Source organism: Suricata suricatta, chromosome 12, assembly GCF_006229205.1.
Source record: "Suricata suricatta isolate VVHF042 chromosome 12, meerkat_22Aug2017_6uvM2_HiC, whole genome shotgun sequence".
In the NCBI taxonomy this organism is placed as follows: domain Eukaryota; kingdom Metazoa; phylum Chordata; class Mammalia; order Carnivora; family Herpestidae; genus Suricata; species Suricata suricatta.
The window spans coordinates 33,767,364-33,779,641 of record NC_043711.1 but is presented as its reverse complement, the minus strand read 5'-3'; the positions used below and the strand labels follow the sequence as shown (position 1 = coordinate 33,779,641).

At 39.4% G+C, this 12,278-nt stretch overlaps 1 protein-coding gene across 1 annotated transcript in view; it reads left to right on the top strand.

Annotated features, from left to right (window-relative positions):
• The window catches only part of SUCLG2 (succinate-CoA ligase GDP-forming beta subunit), a 210,900-nt gene that overhangs the window by 179,354 nt on the left and 19,268 nt on the right, over nt 1-12,278 (top strand). Inside the window, exon 9 of the mRNA XM_029917626.1 lies at nt 10,620-10,740. Coding sequence (XP_029773486.1) covers nt 10,620-10,740 — 121 coding nt within the window. The remainder of the gene's footprint in view (nt 1-10,619; nt 10,741-12,278) is intronic.

Genomic DNA, 12,278 nt, shown 5'->3' with positions numbered 1-12,278 from the left:
ATTGATGTCAGTCATGAATATAGTCAATAAAATCACCCATAGAAGCATTTTTCCACCTTTCCTGTAGAAGCAGTTACCCTGTGGAGACTATTATGTTACAACAATAGATAGATAGGCATCTGCTTATATATTAATAAAATGAGTCTTTTACCAAGTTGCCAATTTTATTGGTATTTTCTATATTAACACTCTAACGAATGATGATGAAGTATACATATTCACATTCATCAAGATGACATAAATCTGAGATGATTGGACAAAATACTACTCAGAAAGAATGTGCCAATAAATATTCTTAATCTGTGCCAATGTAATTCTCATTACAAATAATATATAGATATTGCATTATGAGCAATAAGTATCTTGCCTTGAAAGCAATTATCTGTTAAGCTGGGAAGGCAGTTTTGTAACCAAAATATTTCTTAACAGTCAATTCTGATAGCTGAGTTCTTAAGTGAGAATTGTATGCCTCTTTTTTTTCCTAAAGCCTCTGCTGTTTCCTGGTGAATTGGTGAGACCAAAATCTCCTTGTTCCTTTTTATTCTTTTCTTTTAGTTTGAAATGGCTCTGTGGCCAAATTATACATCATAAAAGTTTTTGCAAGAGCTATTTTAAACACACAACACTCAAAAAAAGAACCTTGCATTTGCCATTTTGGATGTCCAAGTGGTTTTTGTAATCCTGACAATGGTTCTGATTCTCAGTTCAAAAGGATATGGGGAATATCTCTGCAAAGGATAAAAAAAAAAAAAATGTCCACGCTCTTCCCTCAAATATATGTGTTCTTCAGTCATTTTAACTTCGTGTCTTCTGTGCCTGTTTATAATACCAACCAATATTTCCATCTTCAATTTTTTTTCCTTTTCCTGTTTCCTGTTAATAGCTGACTTAACCCCAGCTACAGTGTTTGCTGTCAAATGGGGAAACATTTGTACCCCATTCTTGTAGTGGCCTTGGCATTTGTGGTTGGTGTTCTTGATTACAAAAAGCCAGTTTTGCAGACACTTACCACTTAGAAATACGATGAAAATAGGGACGTGATTGGTATCCTTGGGGAGAAAGACCCTAGATCCCTGTGCCATCCAGACACTCCGTACACTAGCTCCTGAATTCATTCGATCTAATTTCCACCCCATTGACTCTTGTAGAAAATGAGTAAAATAGGATATTATGAGTTAGAACACAAATCGTCCACTAATGTTCTCCTAAGCTAGAATCCATACTATATGACCAGATGACTTTTTTCATAAAGCATTGCACAGGCCTAGAGCTTCTCAGGGCACACGTTAGAAAGCTTTCACTTTCTAACAAGCACCCATCTGGAGAGGAAGTGTGGCATAATAATTTCTATGGTGCAGTATTCATAGGATTTTTTAACCTATTAAAATAACCAGTGTTCAATAATGGAAGGTGCCTTTGTCCTGTCTAGTGCTGGACGTCAATACTCGTTTTTTTTAGTTTTCATAAACTTAAGGATACATGATTAATGAGATTGTAGTATTATGCTGGATGTGAATTGGGATTCCTCACCGTCTAATATTTTCTTTACAAAGGAAGGGGAGTGTTGGCAGACTAAATCTTTCCATTCTAATTATCAAAATTTGTGTTATGTAACTCCCAAGTTAAGGAGACAAACCTATAATACACTTGATTTGACTTTTTCCTCCACTGCCATGGCAAGCGTAGCTTATAGGTCAGAGATCCCTCCCCTACACCGGGTCTCAGCATAGGGCTCCACATAGCCCTGCCAAGTTACCGCACCTTGCACTGACCATTCTATCCCCTAATCCTTAAACTCTATATCAACAGTGATGTCTCAAATGACGTATTCTCTATTAGAATTTTACTGATCATAATTAGAAATAATTTCCATATTCTAGTAGTAGTGGCAGAGGGATAATTTTCAGCATGACAAAATGAGCAAAAGGACTTCTCATTCTGCAGAGAGGGTTCTCATAGGGACATCTGTTTTCTTGCAGGATAGACTCTAGATTTTGAGGGCCAGGATCCACTCTTATCCTGCCACCATCACTCTACAATCCCATCTAAGAATTGCAGATAACAGGCTCTGGACAACTCTTTTATCAGTGAACAGGAAACATTGGATTGTAAAGAACTGAAACACACTGGTCCACAAAACTGTAAAAGATATCTTATCTCTGATCCATTTTAATAGGGCATTGAGATTTGAAAGGAAGAAATACAGGGGCACCAGAATATAGGACTCAGAAATGTACCCTTAAAGTTTAGAATAGAGCCAAAGTAGAGTTGGGGCTTTGGACTAATCATGGGAAGTCACTGGTTGTAGAGACACAGCTGGCAGGAGTAGAGAGGCCATGGACTTTGAAGTAAGACTGGCTTGGTCCAAATTATGGCTCCATTGCTTCCTAGCTCTGTGCCCTTGAACAAGCTATATTAAGTTCTTTGAGCCTCAGCTTACTTACTGGGGAAGTTGTAGTACCTAATAACCGGCACCTAGGAAAATCAACATGCAATACATGCTAATCCTCCATACCATTTTACTTATTTTAGTGAGGAGAAGATTGCAGGATATAACTAGGGAAGGAATTCAGGAAGAAGTGAAAAAAATCAAGGACAAATCAGACACATTTCCCTCCATTTATTCTGGCTGTTCTCAGAGGTCATGCTCAATGGAAACTCAGCTCTCCATCCAAATACTGTTGGTCTACAGATGTTGTTTCCATAATATCAGTTTTGGAATAACTGATTCCAAGGTTGGAATAAAATGGTTGGGTTTATCTTGAATGAATAATTTAAAATGTCGCATGTTTGAAATTAAGGATAGTATGTAAAGATTTTTTTTGTAATTCTGAGATTTTTCAGATTATATTGTGTAAACTTACTAAAAAATGGAAAAAAATTTAAAAGGACAGAGTGAGAGGGTGAATTTTTCAAGAAATACTCTTGTTCTCATGTCATTCATTGGGATTTGAAAGGTGTATCATTTGCTTTACCCCAGCAATGCTAGTGCACAAATTCTCACAAAAGAAAATAATTTCAAATTTTGAGAATCAACCAAACCAGAGCAGCTCATCCCAGTTGAACTGAGCTGTCGGCTCATTTGTAAGTTTACAACAAAACCAAGATTAAATTCCTCACCTGAATCACTTCCTTATTGACTGAATACCATTTAGACTCCCCTCTAATTTAGCTGAGTATTTTTATTAAAGCCAGGCATACAAACATCAATTATCCAAGCTGCATCTAATTTCCTTCACTGTTTATTTTCCTTCGTTGGCAGCCAATGGATTATAAGACATGATTAGAATTCAGCAGGAAAATAAAAACAACAACAAAAAAGAGAAAAGCAGTTTAACAGAAACAGATGCTTAAACAAGAACAACAACATTCAGAATTAAAGTAACTTGTGATTTAAAAAATGTCCTTATCTTGCCTGATAAAAGCATGGTTGCTTGCTTTTTATCAGCCTTGCCCACTGTAATGGGACCATGGTAGCATGTTGAATTAGCATAAGCAGAGGCAAAACCTACAGGTTGCACTGACTGTGCTTATCGTAAATACTATAGTGTGTTTTAAATGCAGCACAGTACTTCATCATTTGCAGTCACCATCACAAAATGGCTTGCTTATTGGTGAAAATGATTTGTTCACTTCCAGCCAATGTTATCAAGAGAAAGAGAACAAAAAGACATTCAAAACATTTTATGAACTTGTTAAAGGTACAGACTTTGTTTCAGGGAAATGATATTAATTTGGCATTGACACATTTATTTAATCAGTGACTACTACGGTGATGGCAAGAAAATGGTGCACCAAAGGAAGAGAACTTAAAATGTGAAAAGTTCTATCAAAGAGATTTCAAATGATGCAAAGAAGGAGGGGGTGGTGTTGCCGTGGCCTTAAGGCTAATCATGAATCAAATCATGTCTATTTCAGGAGTTGACAAACTTTGGCCTATAGGCCAAATCTGGCTTACTTGTTGTTTTGTAAATAAAGTTTTATTGGAACACAGCCACACTTATTCATTTATGTATTGTCTGGGACAGCTTTCATGCTATAATGGCAGAGTTGAGTAGTTGGGACACAGACTGCTCCACAAAACCTAAAAATATTTACTAACTATCCCTTGAGAGAATAAGTTTGCCAGCCCCAGCGGGTATGGTGTATGTCATGGGCACCTGTTCCAGACAGCCCTGCATGTAGTATGGTGAAGCAGACCTTGGTTTGAACTTGTGACCTCTTAACACCTAAACTCTGTGAGCCTCAGCCAGTTCATAAAATGGTAGTCATTAAATCTACCTTAAAAGTTTAATGTGGATGTTGAATGACTGATAGTTCCATCCCAGTGTCCCTGAAGTCTCTGCAGGTGCCTTGGAACCAAGGGCTTCTCAGACTCCTCCTTTCTCATGGTGTTTACTCTGTTAAGACTCTGCATGATTTGACCCCAGCGGGGCTGGTCCATCTCATTTCCTACCACTCAACTTCTCAAGCTCCAGGTGCATGATACTCTGGGTTTTATTCAGTTTCTCAAATGCACCAAGTGCTTTTCTGCTTCTCTGTCTTTAATATGGTAACTGTCTCTTGTCTGGAGGTACTTACTCAGTATCTTTTTCATAATCTACATAGCCTCTTCCTGACTTTCCCAGATACCCTCCCTAATGACCCATTGTAACATGGGTGCTGTTCTGTGATCTCAGAGTACCGCATATTTCCCTACCCTCAATAACTGTTATTACATTTTGCAATTTTAGATACAAATATAGAAAATTTTAAATTATTTTTAGTCTTTTCTGCCAGCTTAGCTACTGGCTACATGCAATGGTTAAAAAAGAGTTCCTAGGAAAGCAGTAGACCCTCAAAAATATATTTTGAATAAATGACTCACTTTTCACTGAGCAATCTGGCAATGTTTGCATTTCATTAAAAGTAAGCACGATAGGGGCACCTGGGTGGCTCTGTCAGTTAAGCATCTGACTCTTGATTTTGGCTCAGGTCATGATCTCATGGGTGCTGAGTACCAGCCCCACGTTGGGTTCTGTGCTGACAGTGCAGAGCCTGCTTGGTATTCTCTCTCTCTCCCTCTCTCTTCTTGCCCCTCCCCAACTCATGCTCTCTCTCTGTCAAAATGAAAATAAAAAAAAGTAACCTCGATAACATTGGAGAAAACTGAATTTTTGATCCTGAAGACATGCTGGCTACATAATTGGTACAGGTTGTTTCTCCCTCTGTGAGCCTGCATCTTCTCATCTGTTAGTGGGATGGGTGGTACCTGCCCCACAGGTTGTGGTGGAGTCTGCTGCGGTAATGAATGGGAAAGAGTAAGCACAGTTCATACTCTAGGTCAGGTCTGCTAAGTCTGCAAGATATTTGACAGTAGATGAAGCTGTAGCCCCAGCGATTCTCCAGATCTTCACTACTTTCAGTGTCCTTATCTGTTAAGTGGGGAAAATAATTATGCCCACCTCATATGCTACTCATTTTAAACATGTTAATATACATGAAATAATTAGAATTCTCTCTACCACCTGCTAAATGCCTGGTAAACATTAGCTCTTGTTGTTTGTAAATATTATTAATTTTGAATCTTATGGACACTTTTCCCCCAGAAAAGTGTATATTCACACATTTTATAAGTGGTTGCAGAGAACTCACAATTCCCCTGAAACGTACACTCCTATCTTACACATACAGGCTATACATTATCCTTTGTCATTATCTGCTTTTGAGACCAAACCCTAAAGGAGAGTTTGGTCAAAGGACTTATCTATAATTATCCCCAAAAGCTATAGTGTGTGTGAGGGTTGAGCTGACTGGGGTTCCCTCATGTTCATCAGATACTCAAAGAGATTACCTTGCCAAATAGGGTTTTAGTCATGATTCTGTTAGTTTCTTTGTTTATTTGGGGTTGAAAGAAGCTTGATACAACCAAAGGCTATATAGCTTTTCTTCTTTTGAAGTTCATTCTTTATTTTTAATTGCGGACTGCAGTCTGCAGCCAGAGTCTGTCTTGCAGAGCCAAACACAGAGTCATTTGAAAAGCCTGCATTCGGACTGCCTGATTCCTCACGCCTGCCGGCGGCCGCAGACCTCGCTGTGGGAGTAGCTGTCTGGGCCCAGAACCTGCGCGATGTTTCTCACACTGTAACTGCCTCACCACATGATCCTTCCTTTTGCAAAACAGTAAATAACAACCCTTGTAATTCTCACCTGAGAAAGCACTGTTTGTGAAAGCACTTAGGAATCTTCTGGGAAAGTCTCTTGATACTTAAACAGAACTAACTGCTGCCTTTTTTTTCCTCTTAACATTCTCTTTGCCAGGAAAACACAACAAAAACAAAAAGATACTTCATGTTGCCATTGGTATTGTCATGGAACAATTAGTTGTTGTCATAATGAATGGACACGTGAGGCACAGGTGGAAAATTAGACATGCTATGTAAGTGCTAAATAATAACTATGATGTCATGATGCTTTCCTTTGCAAACTGTCTTAATTTCATTCTCAGTTTGAGATTGCAGATTACAGTAGTTAATTATAGAAATTGGTCCAGAGTGAAACCTTAAATCAGATTTCTGTTAAAGTGCATGACTGCAGCAAATGACTATATAGTGGAAGAGAATGGCATCATCTCTCATGGACTTGTGTCTTCCTACGACCCCTGGTGGTGATTTTCCTCCCCGTGCTTCATGGCAAGGCACGTGTTCTAAACAATCACCTTTCCCTGAGCTAAGCAGTCTGTGTAGTTCTATGTCTTGTCTTTCTTTTAAAAGCCCTAACCGAGGGGTGCCTGGGTGGCTCAGTCGGTTGAGCCTCCGGCTTCGGCTCAGGTCAGATCTCACGCTCGTGGGTTCGAGCCCCGCGTCAGGCTCTGTGCTAACAGCTAGCTCAGAGCCTGGAGCCTGCTTCCGGTTCTGTGTCTCCCTCTCTCTCTGCCCCTCCCCCTCTCATGCTCTGTCTCTCTCTGTATCAAAAATAAATAAAACATTAAAAAAAAAAAGCCCTAACCGAGTTGTTCGTATAGGTCAAACGCTTTCTCTTTTGTTTCACATTGCTTTCCCTTTCACATTCTTTTTTTTTTAATTGTTTTGCGTGTTTTATTTATTTTTATTTTTGAGAGAGAGAGAGAGAGAGAGCAAGCTGGGGAGGGTCAGAGAGAGAGGGAGACACAGAATCTGAAGCAGGCTCCAGGCTCTGAGCTGTCCGCACAGAGCCTGATGCAGGGCTTGAACTCACGAACTGTGAGATCATGACCTGAGCCGAAGTCGATGCTTAACCCACTGAGCCGCCCATCTCACCCCCTTCTTCTCTTATGTGGGCTGTACTTCTCATCTCACTTTAGCTGCTTTCATGAGAGGCTGCCTTCAATACCTGCCTTCACCCCACTCTGGAAAGGGAAGGACTCAGAAAAAGAGCCGAGTACTCATCCCTGACATCTGGAACCTGCAACTCCTTCTCCATTTAATCTGTAGGTCCCAAATGAACTCAGGTGGGTGGTAGCTCTGCCTTCATCCTGGCTGCTCCCTTCTACTCTTTCCCTGTCTTGTTGACAGAACCTCTCAGGAAGCCTCTTGAGTAGCAGCAGTCTGCCTCGCTGGCCTGCCCTCGCCTTAGCTCTCCAAGGCATCTGTAGATTGTGTTCACCGGTTTACTGATCTGGCTCTCAAACTAGTCTCTGAATTCCTTGAGGACAGGGAAGATATCTTATTCTTTTCCATATCCTAAGCACTTAACTCTGTACCCAGTATAAGGAAGATGGTCATGAAGTGTCTATTGAAATTAATTTAAAGTTTTTTTTTTGTTTTTTTTTTAAATTTATTTATGAGAGACAGAGAGAGAGAGAGTGTGTGTGAGCCGAGGAGGGTCAGAGAGAGAAGGAGACACGGAATCGGAAGCAGGCTTCAGACTCTGAGCTAGCTGTCAGCACAGAGCCTGACTCGGGGCCCAAACCCACAAACTGCGAGATCATGACCTGAGCTGAAATCGGATGCTTAACCGACGGAGCCACCCAGGCGCCCCTGAAATTAATGTAATTCATTCACTCTTGAAACTACTATTTATTAAATGATTATGCTACATCATAGATTGTGGTAGCTGCTGATGGACAAACTACATGGCTCCTGTTGTAGAGGAGCACAAAGGTGACCCCCGCCCCTCAAGGGAATGCATGCTAGTGGTGGGGTTGCAGAATGAGAGGTGAATAAACCTCACCAGAGAATAAACTACACTGTAGAGTAAACTACCTCTCCTTTCCTAGTGAGTAAAACAAGGGCAATTAATCATTCCTCTTCTGTTAGAAAAGAGGGCGTTTTCCTGGGATCGGTACCAGTACACATGGTTGGCTTACTTTTAGCCACAAGTTGTTAAATGAAGAGTATATATGTATTTTAAAGAGTATCTGTTTGTAATACCAGATGCTTATTAAACACTGTGAGATACTGCCACATGAGAGAGTTTCACGGGACTTGAGCACCACCAGATCCAGAGCTCACATGTGACACTCCCTGCAGCGCGGGCACCCACTGAGCAGCCCTGAGACCAGAGCTCTTGAGCATCTTCTCTTCTTGCTCCCGCCTCCTGCCTGTTTAAGTGAATTCACATAAGCTTGTTGTGTGAGATACAACTACTCTATAAAGACAGGTGAAACCCAGCAATCCTCCCTAACCTAATGAGGCAGGAAAAGTTCACCGAGAAGTTGTTGACCTCTGTATTCATTCGTAAAGAATGTACAGGTTGAAATGTGGCAGAGGTCTGTAGGTGCCAGTGTGTGTTTTCCCAGTAAAGCCTAGTTTTCCTACACAAACCTGAGTGAGCCTCGGCAGTTACTAAGTTTCTCTCTTGGACCCCGTGGAGTCATTATTGCTCTTGAGTGTTTTTTATTTCATTGTTTTGGCAAGTTCCTCTCCATCCCACAGCTATTTGGAAACTACTGCTATACCAAGCCTCAGTGCTAACAGCATTTAATAGCTGTCATTAGAAAGCAAGCTTCTGCTTACCAGTCAGCCTGCTGTGAATGTTAATGGGAGATTTCTGTTTGAGGAGTGGCCCCAGCCTCTAATTGGTTTGAAAAATATTGCTCATTTATTTTATTCTTAAGACGTTACCTTTTGATTGAACTTCACTACTTTTGTGCTTCTATTATATTCCAAGTCAGCATAGCTGTAGTGTACTAAACGAGGCTTTCTTATTTCTTCCATGCTATCTAGGTAACCTGTCCATCCTCATCATGGCTTGTTCAAAATAAATGCACGTATAAATAGCCTTTAAGTACTTGGAAGGCATGTACTAAGCTGTTTACGCGCGTTATCTCTTGTAGGCCTTCCAGCAAGCTTGTAGACAAAGTACCGTTAGCCCCATTCTTTGGAGTAGGACACCATGTTCAGGACGGGTATACCGCTTGCAAGATTCAGGTTCTAGGATCTCTGTGCGTGAAGAATCAGGAGGCAAGCTAGGGAGCTGACTTTGAGCCTCCCCACTGCTGCTTGTTACCTGTGTAACTTCGGAGTACATCGTGTGAATTTTCTGGAGGCTTTCTCAACTACAGAGGACTCATGTTCACTGTACTTAGTGAATAAGGTTCTGGCAAGAATAAAAATTTTAAATGAGGGTTGATATAATGGGCACTTTCTAAAACAGTTAAGTGCTGAACAAATACCAGGCAGTCTTTCCTCATATGTTTTCTGTAGTAAATTCAGCATATTTAAATAATAGGATTTTAAAATGGTATGCAACACACACATATACGCTTTAGTGTACCCTGATTTAATTGTGATGACATTGTTGAATTCTGATGCCTCTAGCTTGATGAATAGCCTTTTTCTCTTGGTGTTATCAATTAATCTAGGTAATGAATTCTCTTCATTATCTTGTTCTTCATGTTAATTATACAGGATTTTCTTAAACCTATTTATCAAGTCAGGATAAGTCTATTTTTTTTTTTTTTTGCCCACATGCAAATGGGTTAACATAATCAGTTAAATTTACATTTCTGAAAAATTCCAGTCACTGGGTTGACTTACCTCAGATTCTTACTTATGTAACTTATATCTTATTCTTTTGGGACTCATTTTTTTTTAATCAAAAATGTTGTTATCTAAGATAATTAAACTATCTGTGGTTTTTGAGAATATACCTTTAGCATATCAAAGAGGTATTAAGGAAGCATGGAAAAGCTTGAATCTCTACCTATTAATACAAAACAGCAAATAATTGGCTCTTAGTTTTGAAATATTCCATAAGGTACCATGACAGATAAAAATTTGAGTATAAATCATGGAAGGAAAAGAAATAAGTGCATCAAATTTTAAATGACACTACTCATCAAGAAACAGTTCTAAACATAAGAAAAACCAGAACAGAGTATATAATCAATGAATGAGGATGGATTTCATTTTGAGTCCAGAGAAGTGAGTAATGGAAGACTCTGGGTTAATATGGTAGTGGTATATATTGACATTTACTAATTCAGTACTAAATTTTAACTTCTTAACATTTTGTGGGCCTTCTGGCTTGTACTTAATATTCTGTGTTAAAACAACAACAAGGAGTCTTATCCTAATTGTCTCTATTATTCAGACAGATATTGCTGAGAATGTCACCTAGCAGTGTTTTGATGGGGACCTTCCTATTTTTTATTTCAGGTGGAAGCCATCCTTGTCAATATTTTTGGTGGAATTGTCAACTGTGCCATTATTGCCAACGGGATCACCAAAGCCTGTCGGGAGCTGGAACTCAAGGTGCCCTTGGTGGTCCGGCTAGAAGGTGAGTTTCAGTGGATTTCCACAGCACCCACACCCCTTCTCCAGGACCAGGAGCCCCGCGTGTTTTGCACTCACAGACTTCCTAAGATAGCGTAATGAAACCCTGGATTAAATAAGATTAAACAGCGGCTCCACAGCAATGCTTCTCCTAGACTCCATCAGGTTAGTAAGGACTGCAACTCTTCACGAATGGTGTGTGTTATGATTCTCCAGATTTTCCAGACTTATTCTGGGGGGAGCCATTTTATTATAAATCCTTTCATGAGAAGAGTACTTTGGGAAAAACACCCTGAGAAAGGCTGCGCCCAGAATTATTCCGCATGGGAGAGCAATGCTTGTTGAACCTTTTGGTCTCAGGATTCCTTTACTTGTTAAAGTTGAGGACCCTAAAGAGCACAGGTTTATTTGGGGTTATAACTGTTGGTATTAATTAATAACCTAATTAAATTATTGAATTAACAAATTTAATTTGGGAAGAGGTAAAACTACTTGGAACTTTTTGAACACTTTTTTTTAAACAATATTTCATACTCTATATTTTACACATAAATATATATGCTATATATTTTATAAAAATACCTTTTAAAACTTTTAGTGAGAATGGCAGGATTGTTTTACTTTTGGCAAATCCCTCTAACATCCAGCTTCATGTTGGCTCCTGCATTATAGCTGTTGTAATATGTTGTTTTGTTGAAATGCATGAAGAAAATATGACCTCATAGAAATAGATATCTATTTTGAAAAGGGAGGAGTTTCCTAAAAACCATTTTATATACTTGTGAATTTTCTTCATTGGTACTACCCTAAAGGTAATAGGTAGTAGTTTCTTTTTAAAGCTTAGTTTTGGGTGAAATCTGACATGATTTCAGTGGACTTTTCATACTCTTATCTTAAAATCCATCGATCTGTCTTGCACATTAAATGAATTTTATGCATGTATGATTTGCAATGTCAGGCATTGATCCATATGAAAAATATTGGATTATGTAGATCTTCCCAAGTTTGACTCATTTTAACATACGGTATCAAAAAGTTCATATTTGTTTGTATCACCCCATTCTCATTGGAAAGACCTCTAAATAGTGAAATGTTAAGTATGGTAGATGCATCTTTTCCAGAATTCTGATTGTCACTTTAAAGCATAAATTTTATCATCAGCCACATAACGGTCAGTTTTCCTTGAAGTAACAGCCTCACTTCACTCATAGTTGAGAAAATGTTCACCACATCATGAAGTCAGGATGACCATAGTGTGTCGGTCATTCTTCCAAAAAAATAGAACATTCCATGGAAAACCCGGTAGTTTCGCTTGCTGCTCAGACAGCTGCACAACACATCATTTCAGAGGAGCCATCAGAGTTCACTATGCCTCAGACAGCTCTCTGTGGGTTTGCCATTTGGTCACAGAGTACTCAAGAGACCTGTGCTCAAGGATTGAGATTTAATAAAATTAATATTCTTGAAAGGGGTGCCTGGGTGGCTCAGTTGGTTGAGCATCCAGCTCTTGATTTCAGCTAAGGTCATGCTCCCAGTGTCGTG